The sequence below is a fragment of the Amphibalanus amphitrite genome, unplaced genomic scaffold, assembly GCF_019059575.1.
Source record: "Amphibalanus amphitrite isolate SeventyFive unplaced genomic scaffold, NRLGWU_Aamphi_draft 000214F_arrow, whole genome shotgun sequence".
Taxonomy (NCBI): domain Eukaryota; kingdom Metazoa; phylum Arthropoda; class Thecostraca; order Balanomorpha; family Balanidae; genus Amphibalanus; species Amphibalanus amphitrite.
The window spans coordinates 417,238-430,069 of NW_024881709.1; the positions used below are offsets into that span (position 1 = coordinate 417,238).

General features: G+C 54.3%; 1 protein-coding gene across 4 annotated transcripts in view; it reads right to left on the reverse strand.

The window, feature by feature from the left end:
* Positions 1–12,832, reverse strand: part of LOC122385308 (proline-rich protein 36-like) — an 88,813-nt gene that overhangs the window by 25,917 nt on the left and 50,064 nt on the right. For 3 of the 4 annotated variants that reach the window (XM_043373484.1, XM_043373486.1, XM_043373483.1), the window contains exons 2-5: positions 9,933–10,103; positions 7,343–7,470; positions 5,232–5,350; positions 4,644–4,770 (exon numbers count right to left, since the gene is read on the reverse strand). In XM_043373484.1, coding sequence (XP_043229419.1) covers positions 4,644–4,770; positions 5,232–5,350; positions 7,343–7,470; positions 9,933–10,084 — 526 coding nt within the window. In that variant the 5' untranslated portion in view covers positions 10,085–10,103. Of the gene's footprint in view, positions 1–1,053; positions 1,269–4,643; positions 4,771–5,231; positions 5,351–7,342; positions 7,471–9,932; positions 10,104–12,832 lie in introns of those variants that run through there. The other variant, XM_043373487.1, reaches the window with a different exon arrangement.

Here is a 12,832-nt window from a genome sequence, read left to right on the forward strand (position 1 = left end):
TGAGAGAGAGGTTCGTAGCTACAGCAGTCACTGGTCCGCACTGAGCTCTGTGACACGGGTCCCGCTGACCGCTCATGTCAGGAGTCCAACGCTGGAGGTCGGACTGAGGGACCGGACCATAAGTGGGGCGGGGTCGGCCTGTCGGACACAGAGCAGGGGGCCCAGCGCCGCGGGTCCGTGCGCCGGGCAGGGGAGGGGGCGAAGAGACCCGACTGGCCGTCCTTGGCCGGCTGAGGCTGTCCGGTCGGAGCGGGTTCTCCGGGCCGGCCACCGCCGCGCCGGCCGCCGCCTCACGTGGGGTGACGCGCGGCGACTGTCACCTGACCGCTGTCAGAGGACAGTGACGGGTGACAGCCGTCAGGAGACACCAGTGACAGGTGACAACAGTCATAGTGGCAGGTGACAGGCCGTCAGAAGACACCCTTGACTGGTGAAAGTCGTCATAGGACACCATTCAGAGATGCAAACAGCGTGCACCAAGCAACCGTGACAACACCCTTGGTGACTCGCAGGAGTCTTCAATGACACCAATCACCGTCCGCGCGACCAAGACCCGCCTGGATTGGCTCCAAGGCTGCACGGCCGGCCAGCATTCTGAGCTCACTGCAACTGAATGCCATTCAAGCAGAGGCCAGCCCGGCACTGCAGCGACAGCTTTCTCAGTCGGCGCCGGACGAGCCTCTTCTGCCGGGCTGACCGCCGCTCCAGCGGCCGGCACGGCGCTCTAACGGGCGAGAAAGCGCACAACACGCTGCCACACCGTCTTTCGCGATAATTGATCAAAGTGAAACCGGCCACCGGAGGAGGGGGGGGGGGAGGAATGTCGGAAGCCAGCAGTTAATGACCAATCGGTCACGGCACGACCGGTAACCACCAGCCATCGGTCAGGCCGGCCGGGATCGGACCGGTCGGGTCGGGGATCACTCAGACCCGTTCGGACGTCAGCCGGTAATGGGACCGGCACCGCCACTCATCTCCACCACACACAGCGTCAGCCGGGCGGGTTCAGATCTCCGCCGGTCAGGGCGGGTCCAGACCACTCCGCCCTCTCACCTGCTGCCGTCTAGACCACCCGGGTTGAGGGCCCTCCACTCCACCAGTTCCTCGAGCGGTCCCGCTCGCTTCACACACTTCAAAGCACGCAGCGCACCCTCTGCTAACCACACACTTCCAAGAACGCACACTCCGAGCAGTGCGAGGCACTCAACTCCGCCGCACGACACACGGCGCGGGCTCTCCGCTCGAGGCTCGTCCCGCGACAGGCCGCCGTTGCGCCGCGCGCTGTGACCGCCTGCAAGCCGGTCCGTCCGGGCCGTGCGTCATCAGACGACCGGCCAATCAGAGGGCGGGAGCCGCCGACGGACGATCAGCTGACCGGGATGGGACGGGACGGGACGGGACGGGACGGGGATGGGGCGGTGGGATGCGGGACAAGAATGGGACATGGGATGGAAAAGGACGAGACAGGATTGGGCGGGACGGGATGAGAGGGAGACTGAATAGGAAGTGATGGGATAAAACGGGCCGGGATGGGATGCTAATTGAGAAATAAGGACGGGGTTAGATAGGATATTTGCAAAACTGAGTTGGTGACATGAAATATCCGTTGTAGCGTCGATCAACTCTCGCGGAAAGACTACCGATGACTTCTTCCATCGGATAATGGATAATGGATTTGGCCCGGGTGGGGACGTGACTGACTGCCCCCCCCCCCCCCATTGAACGGACCTAACGGTACTCATCACAGCCAGAGTCCCAGAGATGGACCAGCAAAACACCGTAATGGAACGGACGCGGAAGATTAACGGGAAGGGGACAGGGGACAAGGGGCGGACAGGTGTTTTTCTCCGAGAGGGCGCCGTATTGGAATAGCAAGCGAAAGTCGGGGCACAGAGATAAGTGAGCCATTCATTCAAAGGAAGTCTCAAGCACAGGTAGCATGTTCTAGCAGTGAATGGGAAATGCAGCCTGAATCGCCACTAGCGAGTCACTGAACCAACAACCGAAAGTAAGCCGCATGAATGCATTCAGGAGAAATTGCAGGTTTCATGTTCCACACGGCGAAAACATGCTAACTAGCAACGACGTCCATTTTTTAACAGGTAATCTGCATTGCGGCTGGCTTAGGTAGCCAGAAAACGCTGGAACACGAGAAGGAAGTGCATGTCTTCCAGCTATTACATTCACGACCAGCAACATAAGCAGCGCATCTGATGCATAATAATGCTTTGCATATTCGCCTATAGGTGATAAAGAAGTGACGGTATACACTAAAAGGGTCCTGTTTCAAATGGCCGCGCCCAACCAGTCACCACACAAGTCGTCTGATGGAAACCACCCCTAGAATCTGTGACGTCATGCAAGATACGTTATGCACGCACCAATCCTAAGTAAAGCCGGGTGGCGGCCGGTACACAGTAGTTAAGCCACCTGCAAACGCAGGCACTGGTTCTGACGTCATTGGTACTGATTGAATGTCATGAGTGTTGACCGAAGGTAGGAGCGGGGGTGGTGTGTCCCACCCAACGCAGATGGAGGTCAGGAAATATTAACGGGCTACACAGACCAGATATGCACTTGGAATTACGAACAGTCATCAGACGTCAGACTATAGTCGATAGTTGTCAGTCGTGCAGCCGTTAAGAGCCAGCCGTACAGGGTCAGCCACAAGTCGTCAGTAGTCAGAAGTCATCCCTTCCGTCCATAGAAGCGCCAGTTCTAACTATAAGTCCCGGGGCAGCTGGCTCGGGCACTACCACACAGCGGAGGAGGCCGCTGCCCACCGCCGGTGTCCCGCGGAGCAACTGCACACGCAGGCATAGACTTTTCTCCGTGAGCCAGCGCGGGTGGACAGAAGAGTAGAGGTGACCGATCATGCACACCAAATCGGTAGCATGTGTACGTTGAGTATACACGTAGTCGTTTACATTGGCGTTCACTTGTTGAAATCATTCTGATTTCCCAGCCAGTCAGAACTCGAACACGGAAGATCATGACATGCTATGGAGTAGCCAACACCTGCAGGGATGCTGATTTGAGGGACTGTAGCGACACAGAGACGACATCACACACGGACACGGCCCATTAAGTGGAAACTCGGTATCACCGGCGGATCCGCGGTTCAATGGCAGGCGGCCGGCGAGAGTGAGAGTGGAGGGAGGAGTCCGACAGAGGATGGGGGACACACGCCTCCCCCTCTCTCCCCCCGCAATGCCGCCTCGCTGCCGCACGCACGGTGGGACGCGCTAACGCCCTCCAATTCTCTTCAGTCCAGTGCGTCTTTGGGGGGGGGGGGAGGAGGGGCTAGAAGAAGATACAACCACTCTGCACAAGTTTTCCTGGGACAGCCATATAAGAAGTTCTTGACGAAATGCGTGCTGTTTTGCGAGTTGTCACTTTCAATCGACCATACTGAGCGCAAATCCAGCCACGCATACTCAATCACGTCAAGCTACGGACATTTAATTAAACTGCTCACTTATCTGAAGAGGGTCAACTTTATGCAATTGGGGTCCATCGGTACTCGATCCTGCGTTGGTAACGCAAACATATGCAACATCCCTTGGCAAACACTACAGACAAGCGTTTGCATCATCGTGCAAACATCACCTTGATAACCGTAAGGACAGTGTAGACACACCATCACCCACCAGCTGTTGACTCAAAAAGGCCGACGCTCTCTAGTTGGGTTACTCTAGGTTAGCTCCCTCGCCACCGCCGCATGTATAACGCCGACTTTAGAGCGTCCTTCAGACTATCCTTACGGAGTCACACGTCGGCTCGAGCTCGTGGCTATCTTATCGTCGTCCCATCCGGCCGGCGGGACACGTCCTCACATCAGTACAGGAATGTGGCGCACATAGAGGTCAGATATGGTGACGGAGACTGCCCCCCCCCCCCCACGGAGGATAGCACTCACGTGCCTGCTGTAAGCGGCGGTTTGCTCATAGATTCAGGGAATTTGGAGGAAATGCGTCCCACTATCATCAGCTATCAGAGTTACGTTATCGCGGAGACTTATAATCGCATAATCGTTTGTGCGTATGAAAATCACAGTCAGCATTGACTAAGCGTTTAAAGTGGGCAGCATTATACTAAAAGCGATAAAGCAATTTTGACTTGCCTTTCAATCGCGACTGAACATTGTAATCAGCAGTGCGAGTGACTCAATAATCCGAGGACGCGTAATGACGTCGAATCTTAGCATTCAGCTAACGATGTCCGAGACTCCGAGTAATAGGCACACGGATGGTAAAGCACCAGGATGTATGTTTAAGGGACTACGGAACTATAAGCGCTAGAGATATCTGTCTAGAAGAGGAGCTTAGATAAAAATTATCATCCTGTGTCTCCCAGCCAGCTTGTGTTCTCATGCTTCCTTTTGTCTACTCTCTTACCATGGAATCTGGGTGGCGACATTTAAGTTCGTCTCTAAGTGTCACGAACTGGCAACATACTGTACACAAAGGTGGCTCCCATTCTATCCAGACGCTAAATATCAGCATTTTGGAGTTACTAAGTCCCATTTGCACGCCAGCGCCTTTCCAGAGCCGACAGTTACGCTCTTGTGTAGAGTCGGCGTCTCCAAGCTGTTACAAGTTACCCGCCGTCCCAATAGATGGCAGCACGGGCGCCTCACTCACCGGGGTGGCGCAGCTCGTAGCGGGAGACGTCCAGGTTCTTGTCCTTGCAGATCTGATCCAGAACCTCAGCTAGCGGCGTTTTCGGTGAAACCCTCATCGCTGAGAGCTGATTTCGCGGAAGGTACACCTGCAAAAACGAGAATAATGACGTCAGACACTGCCACAAGCGCCAGTAATGTTTATAAGTGTCTCATAAGAAATGCGTTAGCGAAGTGACGACACAATTTGTTCCACCCAACCCTGGACGTTTGCAGGATTTTGATAAGATAGGCAAGTGGTGCAGGAACGGCTGGAAGCTAGTTTCACATAATTATCGTGAATAACTTCAGCACTCATAGGACGAACCTTTTTCTCGTTATGGATTCCAATTTCCAGCATTTGACCAGCTCTCAATTTTGAATGTTTTGAATACTTTAGTTCCGATTACTTAGATGAAAAGTGTTGAACAAAACCTAATTAGCCATTATGTTATCAGTTTCAGCAGCGTTTTCCAACTGAGCCGGGCCATGCCTCTGATTGAACCGCGATTACCCCACAGGCTCTACCGACAGACGGCAACGCCCTGCCACCCGCCGTCCCCGTCCGTACCTTGATGCGAATTTTGGCATCGGCCATCGGGTTCTGGGGAGGCGGCTTAGTCCGCCGACTGGGAAGTTCGTTGATCTTGTTTTTCGGCACGATACGGAGAGCGGTGGTGTCCAAAGTCCCTGCAATGACACGAAATTCACACGGTACCGTCAACGAAATGATACAGAACGAGTAAATCACATCACGCCGTAGAAACAATCATATGTATAGCGGTTATAACAACACAGCTTGCGATCCTAATTCAGGCAACTGCAAACAAGCACGACAAGAAAGCGCTGAAGTGTGCTGAAGTGTGCAAATAACCACCTAAATAACCAAAAATAGCCCAGCTGAGTCCACTCAAAGCCCACAAACCATGCTGACTATCAGAGCCCGTGGTAACTCAGATGCGGAAACTGTTCAGCACATCACCGCATTCCCAGAGTCTCCAGTGGTCACGCGGCGGGGGATTAGTTCAGCTTCATGGCGTCTCCTTATCATCTAAATCCATCCGAGTAGCCCATCTGCCGGACATACGCGGCTGCATTGCCATTGTTGCAATGGGCAGTCTGCTGCAGCCGCTCGGCGCCGTCTATTCAATTAGATGCGGCTGTGAGACAGTGTACCAGCCAGTGGCGACGTTGGTAGTCCGGTTAGTGACCTCAGAAGTGCCCTGGAGTAGCCGGAGGGGTGGGGAGGGGGCGGGGGCGGTGCACGGTTCGCTGCGTCGTACTCTGAAGCTGCAGCACTCACTGCACGGCCGGCACTCACATGGCGTGGGAGCGTGTGAGACGGCGCGTGGTGCCATCGGACATGGGAGGATGATGAGACTGATGCTCTCTAACATAATTATGAGCCTCCAATGCCCATCGAGGTAAGTTGGGCATATGTAAAAAGTCGATGCAAGACGTCCCAGCCAGGAGGTACGAACTATCGCACAGTTATGTAAGCACGATCAAAATCTCCTCTCAGAACATATTCAGAAAGTATAGGAGCAGAGGCGAACTGCACCCAGACCAGATCCAAACCAAACGGAAGATACTGCGCCGTGCCCTCTGGCGGTCACAGCTCGCATGCCAGAATTGATCAGCATCCTTTCTGTCTCATCGCACCACATTACGGCCAACCGCGCTTCAATTGGCGCAATGGCCACCGAGGCGCCGCGGAGGGAGTCATGGGGTCCATGCAGATGACCCTTGTGTAGTCGGACGGGGCTAGGATGATCAGTGATCAGCCACTCAGACTTTCCGTCTGTCGATGGTTTAAGTCTGTCTGATGGACTGACGGATGATATGACCGATGGCAAGGTTATAAGCCTTGCCTCGCCAATTGACCCTATAGTCATAATAGCCCGAGGCAGAGTGGAGTGGAGTGGCAGAGCGGTGGAGAGGAGTGTAAACTCCCAACAGGGGAGTGTTGCGAGACACCCAGCGCACGTAGCTAGCGACAATACCAGAGAAGGGCCTCTTGTGAGAAGGTCGAGGGTCCCTCAGAACGGCGAACAAAGTCGCCAGACGCAGTCTCCGCTCTACGGTGGAGGCATCAATGGCCGGCGTCAGTCCGGGCATGATGGAGTGGTGTGACGTCACTATACTCACTGACATCACCCCACGAATGACGTAATCCGACTCTGAATCCATTGGACGAAAACAGCGTCTGACCTGCGCCGGCCCATCCAAATGCAACAGAAAGGAAAAATGAGCGGCTCAGCGCGAGTAAAAATCATAAGCCACTCGCTTACTAAAATACGAGTGGCGACAGGTGTCAAATAACCGACTTTTACACCCAAGACCAAACCGCTGTAGAGGTTTAAATCTACACCTTTTTGCACTCAAAATAGGCATCTTTTCATTCAATTTCGGCGAATTGCATTCAATTTTAGCGATCTCTCATTTGCTTTGAATAGAGAGATCGCTAAAATTGAATGGAATTCGCCGAAATTGAATGAAAAGATGCCTATTTTGAGTGCAAAAAGGTGTAATCCAAGGTCGTCATCGTACCATCTAGATCTACCCTCCCGCACTTCTGTTTACTCAATCGCACAAACCATCCGATCAAGTGTCCCACCTCGCAGCGCACAAACATGGAACCGCAGCAGTGGATTTGGGTGGTGTATGTTTCAGTATACGTACCGATCGGTGTGCTGGGCTTGTAGCTGAGACAGCTGTGACTGCGGTCGGAGATGACCTGGATCACGTGACCGCCCGGACTGATCTTATTGGCCGTGGCCACCTGGATCAGCAGGTCCATCATGGGCGTCCTGCGGGAGAGGGGAAGAAGCACAGGTCAGTGGAAGGTCATGGGTCAGTGCGAGGTCACAGAGGTCGGTACCACAGGTCAAAGAGCTCATTGAGGTCAGTACCACAGGTCAAAGAGAGGTCACAGAGGTTAACACCACAGGTCAGCAGAAAGTCACAGAGAACGTAGCAATACAATACATGTCTGTTGGGCCTCAAATGAACCCCGTGCCAACGATATGTCATACGATATAATTATACGGTGGGTGAAGCATCTGCAGCGGAACCGTCACAAGTGTTCAATAATGCGGTCACACAGCCTTCCTCATTGGAGCAAAACGTCCCCTCCACCGGTTACGCTGCGTTTTCCTCTACAGCTCCACAACGGTTGTAGGTGTTTGTGGCAATGAACAAGACCACTCCATTGATTTTCCCACAGTCTGTCGACAACTGGTAGCGGACGATACTATCACAACGTAATAGCCCGAGATTAAGGATTATTTGGATTGCTGGTTTTAGTCGCTTACAGAAAACTGACAGGTGGACAGCTTAAAAGCGTAAATCATTTTTACGCGACGTATCCACCCCGTAAACGTACAAAAGTAAACGTGAAATGTTTCACCACAGTTGGGTCACATTTACAGAAAGCGCGGCACAAAAAAAAAAAACATGACCCTTACTGGCGACAAGAAACCTTTTAACACCGTCTTAGAAAGACAAAAAAAAAACGATGTGATATTGACTAGGGTCACATGCATTGGGAGCATGAACGATTCGTATGCCACGGTTCGGTCCAACAGATTCTCCATGCCCCAGCTGGATTCAGCACCCAGTTCTCGATTTTCCAATATTACGCCGTTTCAGTCCTCGGTGCAGCAGTCCAGCTCCAGCGCCCAGTTGCACGTGTTCCAATACGCTCCGGCGCCCAGTCCTCGGTGCCTCAATCCCGCTCTGGCGCCCAGGCCTGTGTGTTCCATTCCGCCCCGGTGCCCAGTCCTATGGTGCCCCGTTCCGCCCCGGCGCGGCGCCCAGTCCTCGGTGCCCCAGTGACCGTGTGCCGCCAGCCAGCCCCGTCTCTGGGACGGAGGACAGTGACCTCGACCGGCGCCCCACGCGGTACCACGCCGGCCCACCGCCGATCGGTCGGTCATCCATACTGAGCAGCCGGACCAGAGCTGGACCGGTCTTCATCGCCCAACGCAGGAGCTGTGAGACGCCACGAACTGATATACGGGAGATGATATGCAGGTCGGCGTGGGACCAACAGTAGCGCGAAGGCAATACGGATTACTGATACAGATTGCAAATGTACGGGAACAGCCACAAAGCAGAGAGCCGACAGACGATGTTGACAGGGTAGAGTACGAACAAAGACGGGGCTAACGACAACATCAAGCAAGATAAAGACCAACAAGAGGTATCGCCGACGAACATTGAACAAGAGCAGCGTATGGCCTGCGACAAGACCAGAGTGGCGACGGCAACCGGCACGAGGCCTCAGTGGCAACACACGCCACCAGCCCCACTGACCCAAAAACGGTGCAGGTGCGGAGGCGACTCCGTTCCAATGTAGTCGGTAACGCGTCAGGCATGCCTCGTTAGCATACTTGAGATGCAGGACTGGAGAATTCGGTTACGGTCACATGCCTGCCTGAGTGGCGGCAGGCAGATAAAAAAAAGAAGAGTCTCTATTCGATGCATCTATTAATATCTCGTGGATAAAACCAACTTGCATATATTCAAAACAATTAACTATCATGTCAGTCTGACTGTTCTAGAAGCACTATATTTTTATGGCAGCCTCGGAATTTCATAGCAATTAGTGAGTCGATGACGCTTGATGACGATGACGATGACGACAAAATGATGACGATGACGAATCGAATCAAAGTTATACACTATCATCCCTACGCCACCCAAGTTCACGGAGCTTCCAACCCTCAGCCTGCAGTTACCGACCGGACACAGCGCTACTAACGCTCTGAGCACGACATTCAGCAGAGGGCCTGCCGGGCTCCCACGCTGTCGGCACTTCCCGCGACAAACGTCTCACACGCCGCACGGCTCGGCACTCACGACCGGCGCGCCGCACTGCACGACAATGACACTGACACTGACGCCGCAGCGCTTGGTATCCGCATCCTGATCATAGCAACGAGTGGAGACAACCAACTACAGCCTGATAGGGTAGGTGCACACTTCACAGGTCTCCAATTCCACAATTCTCGCTTTCTGTCGACATGTCCACGTTCATAACATAAAAGACGACATCAACCCTCAAATAATCTCAGTCACAACACAGTAGATAGAGCAGGCAATATTTGCAATACCTGTAAACTCGACGAATCAGTCCGTCCACGTCGTTGGTATTATCTTATCACCCGGTGCAAGGACGTATAACTAATAACCCCGATAATGTCGATGCACCCTAGAACCCCAACAGACAAACTCAATGATAACTCGGTGCTCGGTACTAGTCACTCACCCCCTGTCGACGTTCATCCGGCAGTGTCGCCCGTCGGGCAGCAGCACGCTGAGGCTCATCTGTCCGGTCAGCATGTCAGCCGGCGTGTCCTCAGTGACGGCATGGGCCGGCACCTGAGGGGCGCCGGAACGCCGCAGCGGCGGCGGCGCCATCAGCCGAGAAAAGTCCGGTCTGTGGGCGGAGAGAGGGGGTGAGGTCATACACAGGGAAAGAGAAGAGGAGGGTTAGGGGTAAGTTACAAGGGAAGATAGCGAAAGAGTGAGACTAAAAAAGTCGAAACAAGAAAAGGGATAAAAAGAAAAGAGAACGAGAGGGAGAGAGGGAGGGAGGGAGGGAAGAAGATAGAAGGAGAGGGAGAGAGAGGGAGAGTAGAAGAGGGACGAGATGAAATGACACACAAACATGCACATAAAATCAGAGACATCAGACAACCAAAAACCCCGCGGCCGGCTGAGGGCCTTCGAGCTCGAACTGACGCATACACAGACTACTGGCGGTAGCGACGCGTTGTTTTGTTTTGTCTGGTGGCCAAGTGATTTCGTGCTGGACTTCCCACTACTGGACACGCGATCGATATAGTAGACTACTTCTATACCGACTGATGAAATAACCCAGATGGGAGAAAACCGCCACGACGAAGAAAGGCGGAGAAAAACGGTGAATGACGGAGAAAGTTTACAGCGGTCGAAAAACCAGCGACGTCTTTAATGACCTTTCACCCTGCATGACGTAAACAAAAATACTTTATCCGAGTTTCCGCAACAAACTTCCCCTTAGCCCTGCATTCTTTGATCGCATGTGTTTCTACTCCACTGGCTAACTCGACACGAAAAAGCGTGCTCAGCCGAGCGACCACAACATCATTCGAAGGAGGCACTAATCCCTGCCAAGGCCATCCAGCGATCATGTGACGTCCGGAGAGCCTCCAGACAGCGACAGGTATCTGAGAGGCCCGGCGTCACCTCACCCACACACCGCACGAGCTGAGGCACCGGACACACGCAATCGTTCTCGTGCCACCGTGAGACGGCGCCACCAGGGCTACTATCATTTCCAGTCATCTCAAGTCACCGGCCAGCCACTCGCTACTGATTCCCTTATGCCACTGGAGTCTCAATCGCGATGCTCTTGACACTTTGCTGCAAGCCCAGCTACCCACCACTCGCTGAAGCCTGAACTCCTCTCATCCGCCAGCCCATACCGTTCACCCCCACGGCAGCACGTTCCAATCTGCACCCCGCGGTGTTCACGGGGACGCATCCGTCTCCATGGCTCGCCCTGAAGCAAGGATCAATCAGCTACCAGCTGAGCTGGCCGCAGCGGTGGGGATCAGACCATATAAAGCCTCACAACCGAAAGGATCGGGAGAGACGGTGGATACAGTTGTCAAACGATCGGGATGATAGGGGACCGAGGCAGACAGACGGACAAGACAGTAGGAGACGAGGCAGAAAGGGAGATAGCGTCTCCAGGCGATGACGGGTGCTGACGGGTGCTGATGGGAGGACATTGTATGTCCACTGAGCCGCCCCGGCGACAGGTAAACACCCCAGCTACCGACAACAGTCGACTGAAGTGAAGGAGAGCGAGATGGAAAGAATATGGAACTGGAAAACACGGTTAACTGTTAGGGAATGTGAGTTAATGGGACTATCGGAATTACCGGGCTGGAGGAAAAAGGAAAATCTGAGCGGGAAAGCTCACCGACCTGCACTAACAGTAGCAATCTGTTAAAACATACAATGAACAGACCGAAAAAGTGAATTTACAGTCAGTCAGAAGAAAAGAATCCTCCCACTCAAAGAAATCACAAAGCACGCTCCTCCATCTTTTCCGACTCGATCACTAGTAATCGTGAAGGACATTTCCCATTTTCAGAATCCTCGCCTCGCACACCCACCCGGCGAGCGACTACCAAGCCCGGGCCGATCGCTCATCCAACCTCCCTGTACGGAGCTCGGAGAGGAATCGAGCCCGGGACGATGCCGGCGGGGGGGGGGGGGGGGCGGCGCCATCGCCGCCACGCGGCAATCATGGCGAGCTGGCGGCGATCCTGACGCGCTAGTGAGAGAGTTGCGTCAGAGGCGGGCGTCGTCGTACGGTCGTATAGTTATGAGGCAGTGGGCCGGGGGTGGCCGTCGCACAGCCGACCTGATCCCGCTCACATCACGACAAAAACAGACCTCTCCGCCGCTGGGCGCCGCGGTCACCGGCCAGGTCAAAAACAGGCGGCTTTCTCACTCGGTCATCGTATCTTACACCGGTCTCAGAGCTCTGAGACCGACTCAGCGCGGCTTAGAGCAGCCGACAACTCACACCACGACTCACAAGCCTCACACCTGACCAGTCGCAATACCCACAACTCATGCACCCCGCGCGGCAGCTGAAAGGCAGCTAACTGGCCCCTGCAGAGACGCTATACGTCGCACCATGTCATGCATTAGCCTGCCACTATCGACCAACCAAGGCAGTACGCATTGAAAGCACCGTGGGCTACCCAGGCCATCGGCGGCCGGCGAGGGACTGAGACAGTGCCGATGCGGGCCCATGTTTCCGGTGCCAGCTGCGCCTGAGGGCGGCTCGAGGTCAGACCCAAGGTCACAGAGAAGGGCCGTCCGACGGTAGAGCGACAGTGACACTGCAGTAGCAGCCTGGCGAGCAAAAGTGACGACCATCTATAACCATCAGGGGACCGGGTGGGTGACTGCAGTCAGGGACATCTCACTCCTCAGTCCTCACTCCTCAGTTACCCAGTTGGCAGCAGCCATGCAGAAGCGTGTGTCGAGACTGCTGATGATATTCTTATACTCTCTCAACCGTAAAGAGACATATCGCCCAGCGACGTACCAGTCTGTTATTTCGCCATATGGATGCAGGTCGACATTGCACACGGCCCGGTC